Source organism: Panonychus citri, unplaced genomic scaffold (genome assembly GCF_014898815.1).
Source record: "Panonychus citri isolate SS breed McGregor unplaced genomic scaffold, ASM1489881v1 Contig00143, whole genome shotgun sequence".
NCBI classification, from domain to species: domain Eukaryota; kingdom Metazoa; phylum Arthropoda; class Arachnida; order Trombidiformes; family Tetranychidae; genus Panonychus; species Panonychus citri.
Window position 1 is genome coordinate 994,497 of NW_026515548.1, and position 14,605 is coordinate 1,009,101.

Consider the following 14,605-nt stretch of genomic DNA (forward strand, 5'->3'; position numbering starts at 1 on the left):
CTTTCTATACTTAACAATTATTGATTTTTTTTCTTCCTCTCATCGAATTGAATTTAGTTGATAAAATAACAATTCTCAATTAGTTAATTGATTTATTTTCAGAGAAATTGTTGAAATTACCAATATTCAAACTTTTCGCAATTTTAAAACATTTTTTTAAAATTAAAAGTATAACTTGAATTGGCTAATTGAGTTAACAGAATCAATTGATTAATTACTTGGCCCCTTAATCAATTGTCAATAATGATAATCAAATAAAAGTGTTTGAAATTCACCATTTAAAGCAATTAATTTCATTCATTCAATCAGCAATTGATAAAAGCAACTAAAACATCCCAAAGTTAATCAACAACTATTAATAATAATTAGGAATTAGAATTAAATTATTTCAATCGATTGAATCTCTTGGAAAATTCAATTTAAATTTCGCGCTTTTCTTCCTTAGTTGTATCGGTTCCCCACAGATGGAAGAAGCTATTTACCCCTTCTCTTCTATTCTTTGCCCATGCTGATTGGTTGGGGAATTTGTTGATTGTTTGATTCTTAATTGTGTAATTACAATTTAATTTGTACACTTTTGCCTGTTAATTGTATATTTCCTTTAGTCGGAAAATAATTTAGTGTTAAATTTGTTTAAATTGTTGTTTCTCTCTGTTGTCTATTAATCGAGCTGATTGATCATCATGCCTTCTGATAGTAAAAAGAAACGTGAAGCCAAGAAAAAGGAACAAGCCAAAGCAAGAGATGTAACCAAAAAAGAGACACCAAAAGATTCAACTAATGGGGTGAAAAATTGTGGTAAAGGTGATGCCGAAGATGAACTGGTCGCGAAAATGGAAAGAGATTTGGACATTAATGCTGAATTTCGATCATGTACTGGTGTCCTTGGAGTTCATCCTCGATCAAGGGATATCAAGATTGATAATTTCTCATTAACTTTTCATGGATGTGAAATGTTAACTGATACTAAATTAGGTTGGTTTTTATTTTCTGGATTATTCTACAAATAGTCTTTAACTACTTCTATCTATACTTTTGATTTTTTTTTCTTTCTCATTTCATTGAACTATCAATTGTGTCATTTTTTTCTTTTCACTCGATTCTAATGATTCGTCTTTAATTTCTTCTTTATTTAGAACTTAATTGTGGTCGTCGTTATGGTCTGATTGGTCTTAATGGTTCTGGTAAAAGTACTCTACTATCAGCTATTGGAAAAAGAGAGATTCCAATTCCTGATCAAATTGATATTTATCATTTAACTCGTGAAATTCCGCCTTCCAATAAATCGGCTTTGGAAGCTGTTCTAGATGTCGACCAAGAGAGAGCCAGACTAGAAAAATTAGCTGAAGAACTTGTTCAAAATGATGACGAACAATCTCAGGATCAATTAATGGACATTTATGAAAGATTGGATGAAATTGGTGCTGACAAAGCTCAAGCAAAAGCTGCTTACATCCTCCATGGTTTAGGATTCACTGCAGAAATGCAAGCTAAAGCATGTAAAGATTTTTCTGGAGGTTGGAGAATGAGAATCGCTTTAGCCAGAGCTTTATATGTTAAGCCTCATCTTTTACTACTCGATGAGCCAACAAATCATCTTGATTTAGATGCTTGTGTCTGGTTAGAAGAAGAATTGAAAAATTATAAAAGAATCTTAGTTATGGTTTCCCACTCTCAGGACTTCATGAATGGTATTTGTACCAATATAATTCATCTTTATAATGGAAAGTTACACTATTATGGTGGTAATTACGATGCTTTTGTTAAAACTAGACTTGAATTATTGGAAAATCAAGCTAAAAGATACAATTGGGAACAATCTCAAATATCACACATGAAAGTAAGTATTATCAACAATTATCTCTATTAAGTTAACTATCAAAGGATGAATTGGATGCCGAATCTTAGCTTTTAGTTTCACTACTACTAATTTTATAAACTAATTGCGATGCTTAATACGGTGAAGCGATTTTTTTTCAACTGATAGTTTGTTATCTTGAAGAAAGTTTCCATTTTATTGCAAATTGATTAATCCTCTTTTTTTATTCCAATCTCTCAGGAATATATTGCTCGTTTTGGTCATGGTAGTGCTAAACTTGCTCGTCAAGCTCAGAGTAAAGAAAAAACTTTGGCTAAAATGGTCGCTGGAGGTTTAACAGAAAAAGTAGTTTCCGACAAAACTTTGACCTTTTATTTTCCCTCCTGTGGTGGAATACCTCCTCCTGTGATAATGGTGCAAAACGTTTCCTTCCGTTATAAGGATGATGGTCCATTGATTTACAAAAATCTTGAGTTTGGTGTTGATCTTGACTCGAGAATTGCATTAGTTGGCCCCAATGGGGCTGGTAAATCAACTCTATTGAAACTTATCTATGGTGAATTAGTCCCAACTGATGGTCTTGTTAGGAAAAATTCTCACCTTCGCCTAGGGCGTTATCATCAACATCTCCATGAATTGTTAGACTTGGATGTATCAGCTTTAGATTACATGATGAGAGCTTTTCCCGATGTTAAAGAACGTGAAGAAATGAGAAAAATTATTGGTCGCTATGGTTTAACAGGTCGACAGCAAATTTGTCCAATCAGACAATTATCTGATGGTCAACGATGTCGAGTTGTTTTTGCTTGGCTTGCATGGCAAGTACCTCACATGCTACTTCTAGACGAACCTACTAATCACTTGGATATTGAAACAATTGATGCTCTTGCTGATGCAATCAACGATTTCGATGGAGGTTTGATGCTCGTTAGTCACGACTTTAGACTTATCAGTCAGGTAATTATTGACATTGTCTAATTAATAATTGTCATATTTTTATCAATACTAATTATTTTTATATCTTTTAGGTTGCAAAAGAAATTTGGATTTGTGAAAATCAAACAATCACCAAATGGGGAAAGGATATTTTAGCTTACAAGAATCTTCTTAAGAAGCGAATTATGAAAGAAAATGCCAAGCCCGAATGATGAACATGATTCTAACTATAATTCTTATCAATAAATTGTTCATTCGTAATTTTCTGTTTTCTACCCAAAACAAAATCATTGGAGTTTCAAGATACGTGCAATATCAATTTTCTACAACTCTGATGTTGATAACTTTTGCTATCTCATGACGAATCTATTGGAATCTTTTTGTATCTCAATGAACCGAATACTTTAAACGTCGACTTATACAGATAAACGATTTGAACTTTCCAATTTCATTTGTTCAATCATCTCTTAGGCTGATGAACTTAAGATATTGTTTGTTATTCCATCATTTGATTGTCAAAATGAATGATGGGAGATTATTAATTTTCTTAGTTTCCAATTTCAATCAATTCTTTTTTTATCTTTCTAACATTTTGTTCATTCAAGTTTATTGAAAATTTTCTGCTGATTCATTTTCTTGAAAGAAAGAAAATTTCTTCTATTTAGCCTTTGGTGTTTATCTAAAATCATCTAATCGGGAAATATTAAGACAATTGTCTAGAAAATAATGACAATCAACAATCATAAAGTAGCGAAATTATGGAAATTATCTAATCAAGAAATTCAGTTAATTGTCCAAATGATATAATGAACATTAAAAAGTTCTTAGGGTTGGAAAATGTTAATTCAACAATCGGGGAATTGTTGTGATTTTTCATCAACAACAATTAGTCATAATTTGTCATCGTCAGTTAATTTTATTGTTGTACCATTAAAATTAATTTACTAATTTTCACAATCAGCAGATGAGTTGGTCAAGGAAGAGAGTTTTTTAAAAGAAAGTTGAATAATTAACAATTTGAATTAAATTAACTGGTTATTTGCATCGATAGAGAGAAATGGGAATTTGAAACAATTGAAAATCTAATCAAGAACATTGTTGTGTAAGTTCATTGGTAAATCTAAACAATCAGTAAATTGTTAATACTTTAATCACAATGAAAGTGAAAACCTTGATTACCGAGTCAATTTAATTTGAGTATCAGTGTTTAATGATTACCTTTTTGGTCAAGGTGATTTTATCTTATCCGTAATTAAGGATTAAAATGATTAAATTAACTCTCATTCAACTTGAATCAAACAATATAATCTAATCAACTGGTTGACATTTCAATTAAAATTGAGAACAATTAGAAATTAAAATATAAACTGATAAAAATATAATTATAATTAACCAGGAATGAGATGAAATTGTTGAGAAAAGTTAATTACTATGACAGAAACAATATTTTTATCCTTTAGATGAAAAAGTTTCTCGGCTAAAAGTTAATGTCTACAATTATCAATTACTGAATTATTATTAGTTCAAGAAACGAAATTGATTATTTAATATCATCAATACACAAGGTTGATTACATTTTATGTATATTTTTAATGAACAATCAACAGATAGTTAATCATAAAGGAAGAAAGTGAAAGTAATTATTTGTGAAACAAAATCATTATAACATCATGATGATGGTCAAGGTAAGATTAATATCATTTGCAAATTAATTCAACTAAAGTTTGTTCTTGTAATTGATGTTGGTGGAAATTCAGAAATACCCTGTAACCATTGAAGAGGCGAAGAACCAGTTTCATGATATATTCCCACTTTCTTCAGTTCTCCCTCCTCTCTCTCTCTCTCTCTCTCTCTCTCTCTCTACCTCTTTTCTACCTTGAAAATGGTTCTTTCTTTTTTCTTTCTTTGCTTGACTTTTTTGTTTCTTCTTCATTCAGGTTATTCATTCAACCGATTTTGAGTAACTTTTACTTTCTATCTTCATGGTGATAATGATATTCACTGAAAACAAGAGCGGAAAAAGGCCTCGGGAATAGATACACTTATTATACACTTTTCTTTGAAAAGGAAAAAAAATCAACATTTTATTTATACTTTGATTCTTGTTTTTAATTTTGTTAAAATATATTACGTTATCAACGATTCTAATTAATCTGTGATCTGGTTGATTGTTTAAGTTTCTCGATTTACTGTTAATCAACCAGTTTTTTATTATTATTATTATTTTAATTTCTGTTAATCTAAACAGCTCCTAATGGACAATTAAGATGATGTTGTAATTGAACTGGTCATTTATTCAACCATTTTAATTATCGTTCAATGAGAACATTTTGTTTACATTAACTGTCGTTATATTTATCAATCGAAACTTTTTTTTTCCTTGTCAATGTTTTAATGTCACATTAAACTTATTGATCGGCTCAACTTTAACCTGACCTTTTAATATGAGAACAATTAACTGATCATCGGCAAATAATTGATTGAATTTACATCCATATCGATATTTCATCTGTTCATCTCATTTTACTTTTTCTTTCATTGAGTTTCCTTTGTTTCTTTGTGATACAATTTTCAACATTGTGCTCATTTTAAATCAACACGTTTTGGGCTTGGCTCTATTTCCAAGCCCTTTCTTATTACATCTTTGTACCTGGTGAAATAACTTGAATCTATTGGTCTAATTGTTGTTACGTGATATTTAATTGTGTGATCTAATTGTTAGTCCAAATGGAGGTCGAGGAAACTGTTGCTGTTAAGGTGAAACAATTACAAGTCTCTTATGGACCAAAAATTGCTCGAAATGTTGTCCTGGATAATGTGAATACAACGATTCCGATGGGCCAAATTTATGGCCTTCTTGGACCAAGTGGTTGTGGTAAAACAACGTTACTCAAATGTATCATGGGCTGTCGTCAACCGGATCAGGGGGAAATATCAATATTTGGTTACCCGGCGGGATCACCTGAAAGTGGAGTACCTGGTGTGGGTGTTGGTTTTATGCCCCAGGATATTGCTCTTCATGATGATTTAACCGTTGAGGAAATGTTGATTTACTTTGGTAATCTTTATCTGATGCCACCAAAGATCCTTTATCAACAGATTAACCTTTTAATCAAATTATTTGATTTACCTGATCCAAATCAGTACATTGGGACACTTTCAGGGGGTCAAAAGCGAAGGGTTTCCCTTATGTCCGCTTTACTCCATCGACCAAGACTATTGATTCTCGATGAACCGACTGTCGGGGTTGATCCTGCATTGAGAGAGAGAATTTGGAAATTTCTAGTCGAGCTCACAGTTAACGAAAGAATAACCGTCATAATCACCACCCATTACATTGAAGAATGTCGAAGAGCCGATTCTGTTGGATTCATGAGTAAAGGACAAGTTCTGGTCGAAGGAGCGCCAAATGACCTGATGAAAAGATATAATTCCAATTCATTAGAAGATGTTCTATTTCGAATTTGTGTAAATAAGAAGTTAAAATGTTCGAAATTGACAAAGATGGACCATGAAGAAAACGATAAAAACGGTGAACCTAAACAAGTTAATCTAAAGCTACCTAAGGAAATAATGATCTCAAATAGTCCAGTTTCAAATAAGGACAATGTTCAAATGATCAGACTGGACAATCAATCAACTTACGTTGATATCAATGAGATTGATGAATACAAACAATTTAAAGAAACTGATTGTAAACCAAGCTCATCAAAGATGATAACCAGAAACTCTTATCAATTCAATGATTCAATTGAAAGTGAAATAATTGATTCTAATGACGATAATAACAATTACGAAGATGATAATCAAAGTAGTCAAAAAGATGTTCCTAAACTTGCACTTTTCTCACAATTAAGATCTTCATCAACATCTTCAGCATCTTCATCCAATCCATCGATATCTTCGTCAAACTCACCTCTCTCATTATCGTCTAATTCAACTTCCGATGAAATGGACGATTGGACAATACGATTTCGCTGTTTGGTCTGGCGACAAATGATCCAAAATATCCGTCGCCCTGAGCCGATGATCGGCCGTGTGATTGTACCTTTGCTCGTTGTGATAACTTATTGTGCCTGCATCGGCGGGACACCGCAAGGTCTAAAAATGGCCATAATTAATTACGAAAATTGTTCAGCATTAGCGTCCGGAGAGCCTTGTCTGAGTACAAGATTATTGGAACAATTTAACTCTTTTGTATTCACTAAAATTCCTTATGATAATGTAACTAAGGCACGAGAAGATGTCAAGACACGAGATCTATGGGGTTACATGGTGATTAAGGCCAACTTTTCATCGGCCATCATATTGAAAACTCGATTCGCCGAAAAGGAGTTCGATGTGGTTGCCAATGATTCAATTGTAAAAATTCACGGTGATATAACTGGTAAAATATTAATGATAACCGTTGAGGTGACCATCGATGAAATTTATCAAGATTTTATATTCACTGCGTTAAGAGATAAAGGTTACAATCCATTTGTAGGCCAACTTCCGATAAGACTTGAGAAAACGATATTCGGTGAGAAACAGAAAGTCGATTATCTTGGAGTTCGAGGATTTGGTGGACCAGGATTGATTGTAATCATCACTTATTCAATATCTTGTGCCATTATGGTTCTGGTCATAATTACCGATAAAACTGACGGAATGTTTGAACGTAATTACGCTGCTGGTGTTTCCATTGGACAGATAATAATCTCACATGTGACAACTCAATTCTTTTTCTCGTCCATCTCAACGTGTATCATTTTCTTCCTCTGCGTCTATTTACTGGACATTCCGTGTAAAGGGTCACCTTTTGAAGCCCTTGGATTACTATTACTCCAATGTTTAGCCGGGATTGGAACAGGATTATTGGTCGCAGCGGCACTTCCCACCCTTTCGGCTTGTGCGGTTGTTTGTAATGCCATTTTACTGGGTTCGTTTACACTTTCGGGTGTCCTTTGGACCAATAAGACGCTTCCCTATTACGCTAAATGGGCCACAATGTATTTACCGGCGACTTTACCAGCAGAAGGACTTCGAACCATAATGACCAGAGGTTTACCGGCTTCGACTCCGATCGCTTTCCAAGGATATCTGATCACTTTTGCTTGGATTGTTGGTCTTCATTTGTTGAGTTACAAAATATTAGCATTTGTGAAAAGATGATGATTAATGACAAACTTTAATCAACTTTGACGTTTAATTATGTATATTAAAGATAATTTTATAATCTCTTGTCATGATTGTTTATTTGTAACTTAGTGTTTAGTGTGTGTGTGTTGTGTGTTGTGTGTGTGAGTTAAAAAAAATATTACCAAGCATTCCCATTTTGTGATTTTGTAGAATTTAAATAAAAGGAAATAATTTAATGCATAGAGATTAGTTTGCGTTTGTAGGTCGATTTGCGTTCGCGGGTTTGATGATTAATGATGAGGGAGAGAGAGAAAGATGATGATGAGAATAAGAAATTAGTTATTTCTGTAAGGCTATTTGTCCATAACTATTCATTATTCTAACGACACTTTAACATATGTTCCGAGCATTTTCCTCTTCTCTTGAATTTCTGTCCACATGAAGGACACAAGAAGGTAAGGTGAAAGTGCTGTTCGAGTAAATGTCTTCGCCAATTATCACGATAACGGAAGATTTCACCACATACAAAGCACTCTAAATTACCATCCTCAACTAGGAAGCATGCAGGATGTGGGAGGAAGCTTTTTATCACAGAAGTGATTCTCTGAATATCTCGGTCTTCTTGAGAAATTGCATTGGGCTCATCATTGTCATCATTTGATGGAGACATAAGTTTAGAGCTTCGTCTTGATGCGCTGATGGGCGTTGCGAAAGTTGCTTGTGATTCAGTTAATTTGATGGATGTTGAAGAGGTTTGTGTGGTTGGAGTTGCAGTTGTGGTGGTTTTAGATGGATTTGGAGTTTTTGTTGGATTGGGTTTCACTGTGATTGGAGTTGGGCTTGGATCTGATTCATCAGCTGACGAGGAAGTAAAAATTTTTCGCTTACGAATCCGTAAACGGTTTGACCATGAAGAATCCGTTGAATCGGTAGATGAAGGCGGCTTTGGAGAGTAGTTATCACTATTTACGTTGTTATGAGCATCATTGGGAATATCATTCCGTCCATCATTATGAACATTAGATTGGTGTTGATGTTTTCTTTGAGCATCATTTCGAGATGAATTTTTTCCAACAGGATGACCATCATCATCGTTAGTTTCTACATCAATGGAACCATTTTTTTCCTGATTGGCCAATGGAATATCCAAATTATTTAATCGGGCAATAACGTCATCAGCTCTACTTGGATCAGTAAGATGAAAACCTTTGTACAATAGATCGTATAAGCATTTTAACCCATATTCATCTAAACCAGGCATTTTAATGGCCCCAAGGCACTCGGGATCATGTCCTTTCTCCTTTGAATACTCAAGAGCATGATAAAATTTGGATGAAACACATCTAAGTAAATCTTTGTGAATATGTTGGACTGAACCATCACCTCCGATAACTTTCAAGTCTGGATCAGTTTTCTGAAGTTTTGCTTTTAAAACGTTGTAGTTAACCGATGGTTTGAGTTTTAAAAATGTTTTATTTGACATTTTTAATCGAAAATCACTTAAAACACAAGAGAAAAAAAAAGAAAATAAGAAAAAAAAGAAAAATAATACACAGACAAATAGAAAAGAACAAGAAGAAAATAAAATGAAAGCATCTGAAGGAGAGAAACTGAAGGAACATGAGCTCCATCTCTCTTTCGCTTATAATATAATTCCAAGTGCACATGGTTAACTCATAGAACTTCAATTAATTTAATTAACGGGAATCTCTTTCTTCTCAATTGTTCATTGCATCTAATTGTTCAATAAATTCACTTCTCATACCCTAAGGAAAGAAATGAAGTGAGAACACCAATCATCATTTTCCTGACAAGTGATTCTCATTAACTTTTCAATACTCGATACAATTTCCAATGAATGTGTAATTTTAGTGATCAAATCTAAATTGTTAACAATTTATTTTCGTCTTTTTTGGTACAAAGTATTAAGATGAAAATGAGCTTTGCTTTTCAAATTTCAATTTCAATCAATTTTATCAAAAATTTAAATGGTTCAAGTCTAACCAATTTTAGCAATTTGTGTTCTTGTAAATCGTTCAGGCTCGGGATCCAATTATGGCTGCCAACTTTTCAGGTCATCAATGGCAATTGCTTCCATCTAATCAATAACAATTTTAAGAAAAATTAATGAAATGATAAACAATCAATAATTACAATAATTATAAGAAAAAAGTAAATACAATTGTGTCAGTGGAAGAGATCAAAGCCTGACCAAAGCTATAATCTAATAACAAGTCGATAGTTTCCATTGAAAATAGGAAACAGATTACAATCCCTCAAATCACTTTGAAATGTCTTTTCTATCTCCAAAGCAACACTTTTAAAATTGAATAGATGATAATCTCTCAAGAAATCTTTTAAACTCTTTCGACCCTTTTTGATGACATCGACCAACACCTTTTCCGGGATTGGTAGTAAATCATAGCATGGATACACTTTATCGTATAAACCGATAATCATGGTCGCATTATCCATACGCTTACGAAAATAAGGAGTAACAGTCAAGTCAAATCTCATGAAATTCGAAAACCTCTTAACCTCAACATCAAGTAAATCATCAAGATCCTTACAAGAAGCATCACAAATCATTTTTTTATACACATTCTCAGGGAAATCCAGTAACTTTGGAACATAAAAATAAAGCTTGAAGACCAACATTTTTAAGGAATTGATTTGGTTTCTATTTTGAGTAGTCTCTTTATAGTAAAGAACGTGACTCTGAAGTTTAAACAACAACGACCACCACTTTCAAAACAAAGAAAATCACAAAATTGTTCAAATTGAAGAGAAGTGATTAAAACAAGAAACAAGGAAAACAATTCGAGTGACTGTTGATTGATTTTTGAATTTCCCCTATACCGAATTAGTTTTGAATTCGGCGGAGAGATGGCGCCACCGTGTTCGTTTGTATGGGAAAATAAAAATGATTAATTCTAAATGATAGGTTGAGAATTTGACTGAAATTCTGTTCCATTGGTGCCTTTTCATTGTTTCTTTTTTATTTATTTATTATTTATTTAATTATTAATCGATAATTGAATTGATAGGTTTGTTCTGTTGTCGAGGAAATTATGCCACCCAAAATAGTTTTAAAACTAAAAACCTCAGTGTCTTATAACCTTTTAAAATCCGAGCGTCTAAAAGTTGATCCTGACCTTAAGGTGATTGGAGGTGATGGTTCAGTTCAACATATTCACAAAGATTTACTTAGATGTGTTTCATCAAAATTTTATCATGCTCTTGAGTATTCAAAGGAGAAAGGACATGATCTTGAATGTCTCGGTTCAATTAAAGTTCCTGGTTTAGATGAAACTGGATTAAAATGCTTATACGATCTATTGTACAAAGGTTCCCACCTGATTGATGCTTCCAAAGCTGATGATATAATTAACCGTTTAAATAACTTGGATCTTTCTCTCACAAACCATGAGCATAATGGTTCAATAGAGGAACAAGATGATTCTACTAACGATGTTCACATTGATGTTCACATAGATGTACAAAATCCATCATCTCAAGCCGATGCTCAAAACAATCAACAATCTGACGTTCAAAATGAAGGACCAATTGATTTGCATGCCGATGGACACAACAATAATAATAATGTCCACAGTGACACCACCTACTCTCCTGAACCTCCTTCATCTACTGGTAAAAAGCCACGAGGATGTAAAGTTAAATATCCACTTTCCCCCGCCCAAGAAGAATTGGTTAAATTCTACAGACTAATTGAGGAAAGTCTTCCAAATCCTAAGCCTTATTTCGTCGGCAAGAACATCAGATGTTTCCATTGTAACCAAACTTACCCGAAAGTCCGTCTATGGAAAGACCATATCATGAACGATCATTACCACCGAGCTCAGACTTGTGAAAATTGTGGCGAAGTTTTCACTTACACATTTTACCTTCACAGGCGAACTTGTATTCCGGCTGGTGAATTGAAGATTTGAAAACTTTTTCTTTAAATGATTCAAAGTTCAAGTATCAATTTGTTATATTCAAATCGTAATACGAACAAACAAAAATTTAAATTCATTTACCCGATTCTCTTTGTTAACATAATAATAATAATAATAATATTCAGATATCATTAAATACATAATTAAATGAAAACCATAATAAAATTTATATAAATTGTCCAAGGTCTTCATAGAGTCATTTATTACAGTTTTAAAAGTTACAGTTTTTGTTGAAAACATTTGGTCAATTTGGGTCTTCATTTTTTAAAATTTTGCTAAAAATGAGATTTTCTAGAATAATTTGAGAATATAAGCTGCGAATGAGATAAAAATTATGGCTGGACTGACACAAGTAAATGGTGCTGAGCTTCTCACTGCTGATGGGTCAACTTTAAGGTCTGAATCTTGCATGAGGACTGTATCAATTTCATGAATGTAACCATTTATTGCTTTGATATCAGGTCGAACGATGGTACTTTTAAGTTGCATGTATTTAAGAATAACTTTTTGATCTCCTGGTAAAGCTTTGGTCTCAATTTGAAGTTGTGAGTTTACGGTATTAACAACCAGCATTGAACTCAAATTTTCCAATGAAATGGCTTGATTTTCAACCAAATGTCGGTTAAGGATGTTCATGGCATTGTCAGCATAAAGACCGTCTACCAATTGTTTGTGAGATGATGGGTCAGCCTCAGCAAGTTTTTTCCAAGCGGCTTCAGATGGAGCGAATAAGGTGAAGTTTTTAGCAGAATTACCTAATTTGTTAATCCAATCGGATCGCATTTTTTCAGCAACGGTGAAAGTTGTTCGTAATTGAGGATCTTCTCGAAGTTTATCTTTGATTGGGGAACTGGGAATACCAAGAACCTTATTGATCACATGAATGACACCATTGGTACAAGCGATATCTTGTAAGACTGTTGCGGCTTTAACACCATCACCTTCAACGTATAATCGATCGGCAGCAACCGAGAAGTATAACTTTTTGTTTGGGGCAAGTGAAGCTTTTTCCTTGATTGTAGCAGCATTTTGAGAAGTAATAACTTCATTATCGACAAAGTGTAATTTCATTAACTCTTCCATAGCAGTTCTATTTCGAGCAAGAATATTGATATCATTCCTAACCGATTCATAGGCTTCATTGGTAAAGGCAAACAAGGTTAATGGTCGGCTAGCATCACCACGTGAATAATATGATCGTAGGCTAGAAAATTCTTGAATGAGGTTGAAGAATTTCAATAAAGATGTAGAGCTTTCTTCTTTAAGGTAATCCAAAACAGACATGTCGGTAATGATCAATGGCTTTTCAATAATATGAACAACACCATTGCTAACAGGAATATCTCCTTGAATAACCTTAACCCTTGTGTTTCCAAGTCGCATACTTTTTAAGGTACCTTTAGTTGAAGAATGAATGTAAGAAACAGCACTTTCATCAAGGCCTCGAACCTCTTTGAAAAGTTGTACACTTAATTCATTTGAATCAGCCTTAGTTTTATAAGGGGTGGTATTGTTCATAGATCGCAAGAAAAGAACATGATTTGGGATAATGTGTCCAATGATAACATTACGATTGATAAGGTTTGCTGTTCCCGAATCAATTTGAGTTGGAACAAAGAAGGTACAAGCTAAACAGTCGAAATATTGTGCCGCGTTAGTTGAGTTGATGAGAGATGAGAAAGCATCTACACCGCCTCTAACTTGGATACTTGGGTAAATATTATGATTGTTAATCCATTCAACAGCGAGAGGGGCAACAGGGGATGTAGCTTTAGGTGGGTCTAGAACACGATCGATAATATGCACCATTGAATCACCTACTTTATGGCTTTCCAAGATTCTAGCATTTAGAACATAAACTTCAGTTTTATTAGTAGTTTTGCTAAATCCACTGGTGAAACGAAGTTTTGGCCGTTTAACATCATAAGAGGCAACATTTTCCAATTTAAGAAGGCTATCCGTGTTATAGGAGTTAGTGAGAAGATGGGCAGCAATTAAGTCATTAGAAGATTTACCAAATCGTAAGAAAGCATTATTATCGGGTATGAGAGCGGTCACTTCAAGAAAATTAGAATTGATAACCTGCGTCAGCTTTGGATTATCAATTCTTAATTGTTCAAGGAATTTGGTATATTTACCAGCTTTTGAAACCCATTGAAAAATACTTTCATTTTGACCGAAACTATCCCGAGTCAAAATGGATAACCACAAAAATAATGACAAGATGAACATTATTTTAAAATGTAAGAGTAATTATGCGAGAGAAGAAAAAAAATATGTAACAAAAAAAAAGATTGATTAACTTATGGCCAGTGTTGGAAATTTGAGTCACAATGTTAATGGAGAAATAGAGAGAAGAAAAAACTGTGTCACAATTGCAATGAAAAAAGAAAAAGAGAAGAAGAGAAGAAGAGATGAGATTAGGCGAATATTTAAATTAAGGAAAAAAAAGTTGTCGGTGAAATTTTGGTGGTTTTTTTTCACAATTCGAATTTTGTTGAAACAATAATGAAGAGACGGAATGTTTGTTGAAGATTAAATGATGATTGAAAATTTCCTCTTAATGTCCAACTTACAATAAAATTAGAACACAAATTAACGAAAAAAGGAAAACAATTACCAGGTAAAGATGAGAGGAAAAAAGAGTAAAGTTATAATCTAATGAAGATGAGAAAATTTGAAACACAGAGGAAAGAAAAAGGCAAAGCTTTATCTCCAAACGATGTTGTAAAAGCTTCGATTCTGTTGTCACACCCAAAGGAAGGGGGAA

The 14,605-nt window shown here is 33.4% G+C and overlaps 3 protein-coding genes across 3 annotated transcripts; 2 read left to right on the forward strand and 1 right to left on the reverse strand.

Moving 5' to 3' along the window:
• Nucleotides 1–503: 503 nt before the first annotated feature.
• On the forward strand, nt 504–3,201 carry LOC128396221 (ATP-binding cassette sub-family F member 2-like). The gene is made up of 4 exons (XM_053356776.1): nt 504–975; nt 1,137–1,840; nt 2,060–2,776; nt 2,848–3,201. Exons 1-4 carry the CDS (start codon nt 684–686, stop codon nt 2,965–2,967), a joined length of 1,833 nt encoding a protein of 610 aa, XP_053212751.1. The 5' UTR covers nt 504–683; the 3' UTR covers nt 2,968–3,201.
• Nucleotides 3,202–4,689: 1,488 nt separating this feature from the next.
• LOC128396217 (ABC transporter G family member 20-like) lies at nt 4,690–8,122 on the forward strand. Its single transcript, XM_053356773.1, has one exon. It carries the CDS (start codon nt 5,483–5,485, stop codon nt 7,907–7,909), a length of 2,427 nt encoding a protein of 808 aa, XP_053212748.1. The 5' UTR covers nt 4,690–5,482; the 3' UTR covers nt 7,910–8,122.
• Nucleotides 8,123–12,000: 3,878 nt separating this feature from the next.
• On the reverse strand, nt 12,001–14,553 carry LOC128396220 (fasciclin-1-like). Its single transcript, XM_053356775.1, has one exon. It carries the CDS (start codon nt 14,065–14,067, stop codon nt 12,127–12,129), a length of 1,941 nt encoding a protein of 646 aa, XP_053212750.1. The 5' UTR covers nt 14,068–14,553; the 3' UTR covers nt 12,001–12,126.
• Between the last annotated feature and the right edge of the window lie 52 nt (nt 14,554–14,605).

What these genes read in the sequence shown, in the direction of transcription:
- LOC128396221 (XM_053356776.1), top strand. Translation starts at nt 684, where the DNA reads ATGCCTTCTGATAGTAAAAAGAAACGTGAAGCCAAGAAAAAGGAACAA. An exon ending in GTTAACTGATACTAAATTAG is followed by an intron (nt 976 to 1,136) that starts GTTGGTTTTTAT and finishes TTCTTTATTTAG; the next exon opens with AACTTAATTGTGGTCGTCGT. An exon ending in CTCAAATATCACACATGAAA is followed by an intron (nt 1,841 to 2,059) that starts GTAAGTATTATC and finishes CCAATCTCTCAG; the next exon opens with GAATATATTGCTCGTTTTGG.
- LOC128396217 (XM_053356773.1), top strand. Translation starts at nt 5,483, where the DNA reads ATGGAGGTCGAGGAAACTGTTGCTGTTAAGGTGAAACAATTACAAGTC.
- LOC128396220 (XM_053356775.1), bottom strand. Translation starts at nt 14,067, where the DNA reads ATGTTCATCTTGTCATTATTTTTGTGGTTATCCATTTTGACTCGGGAT.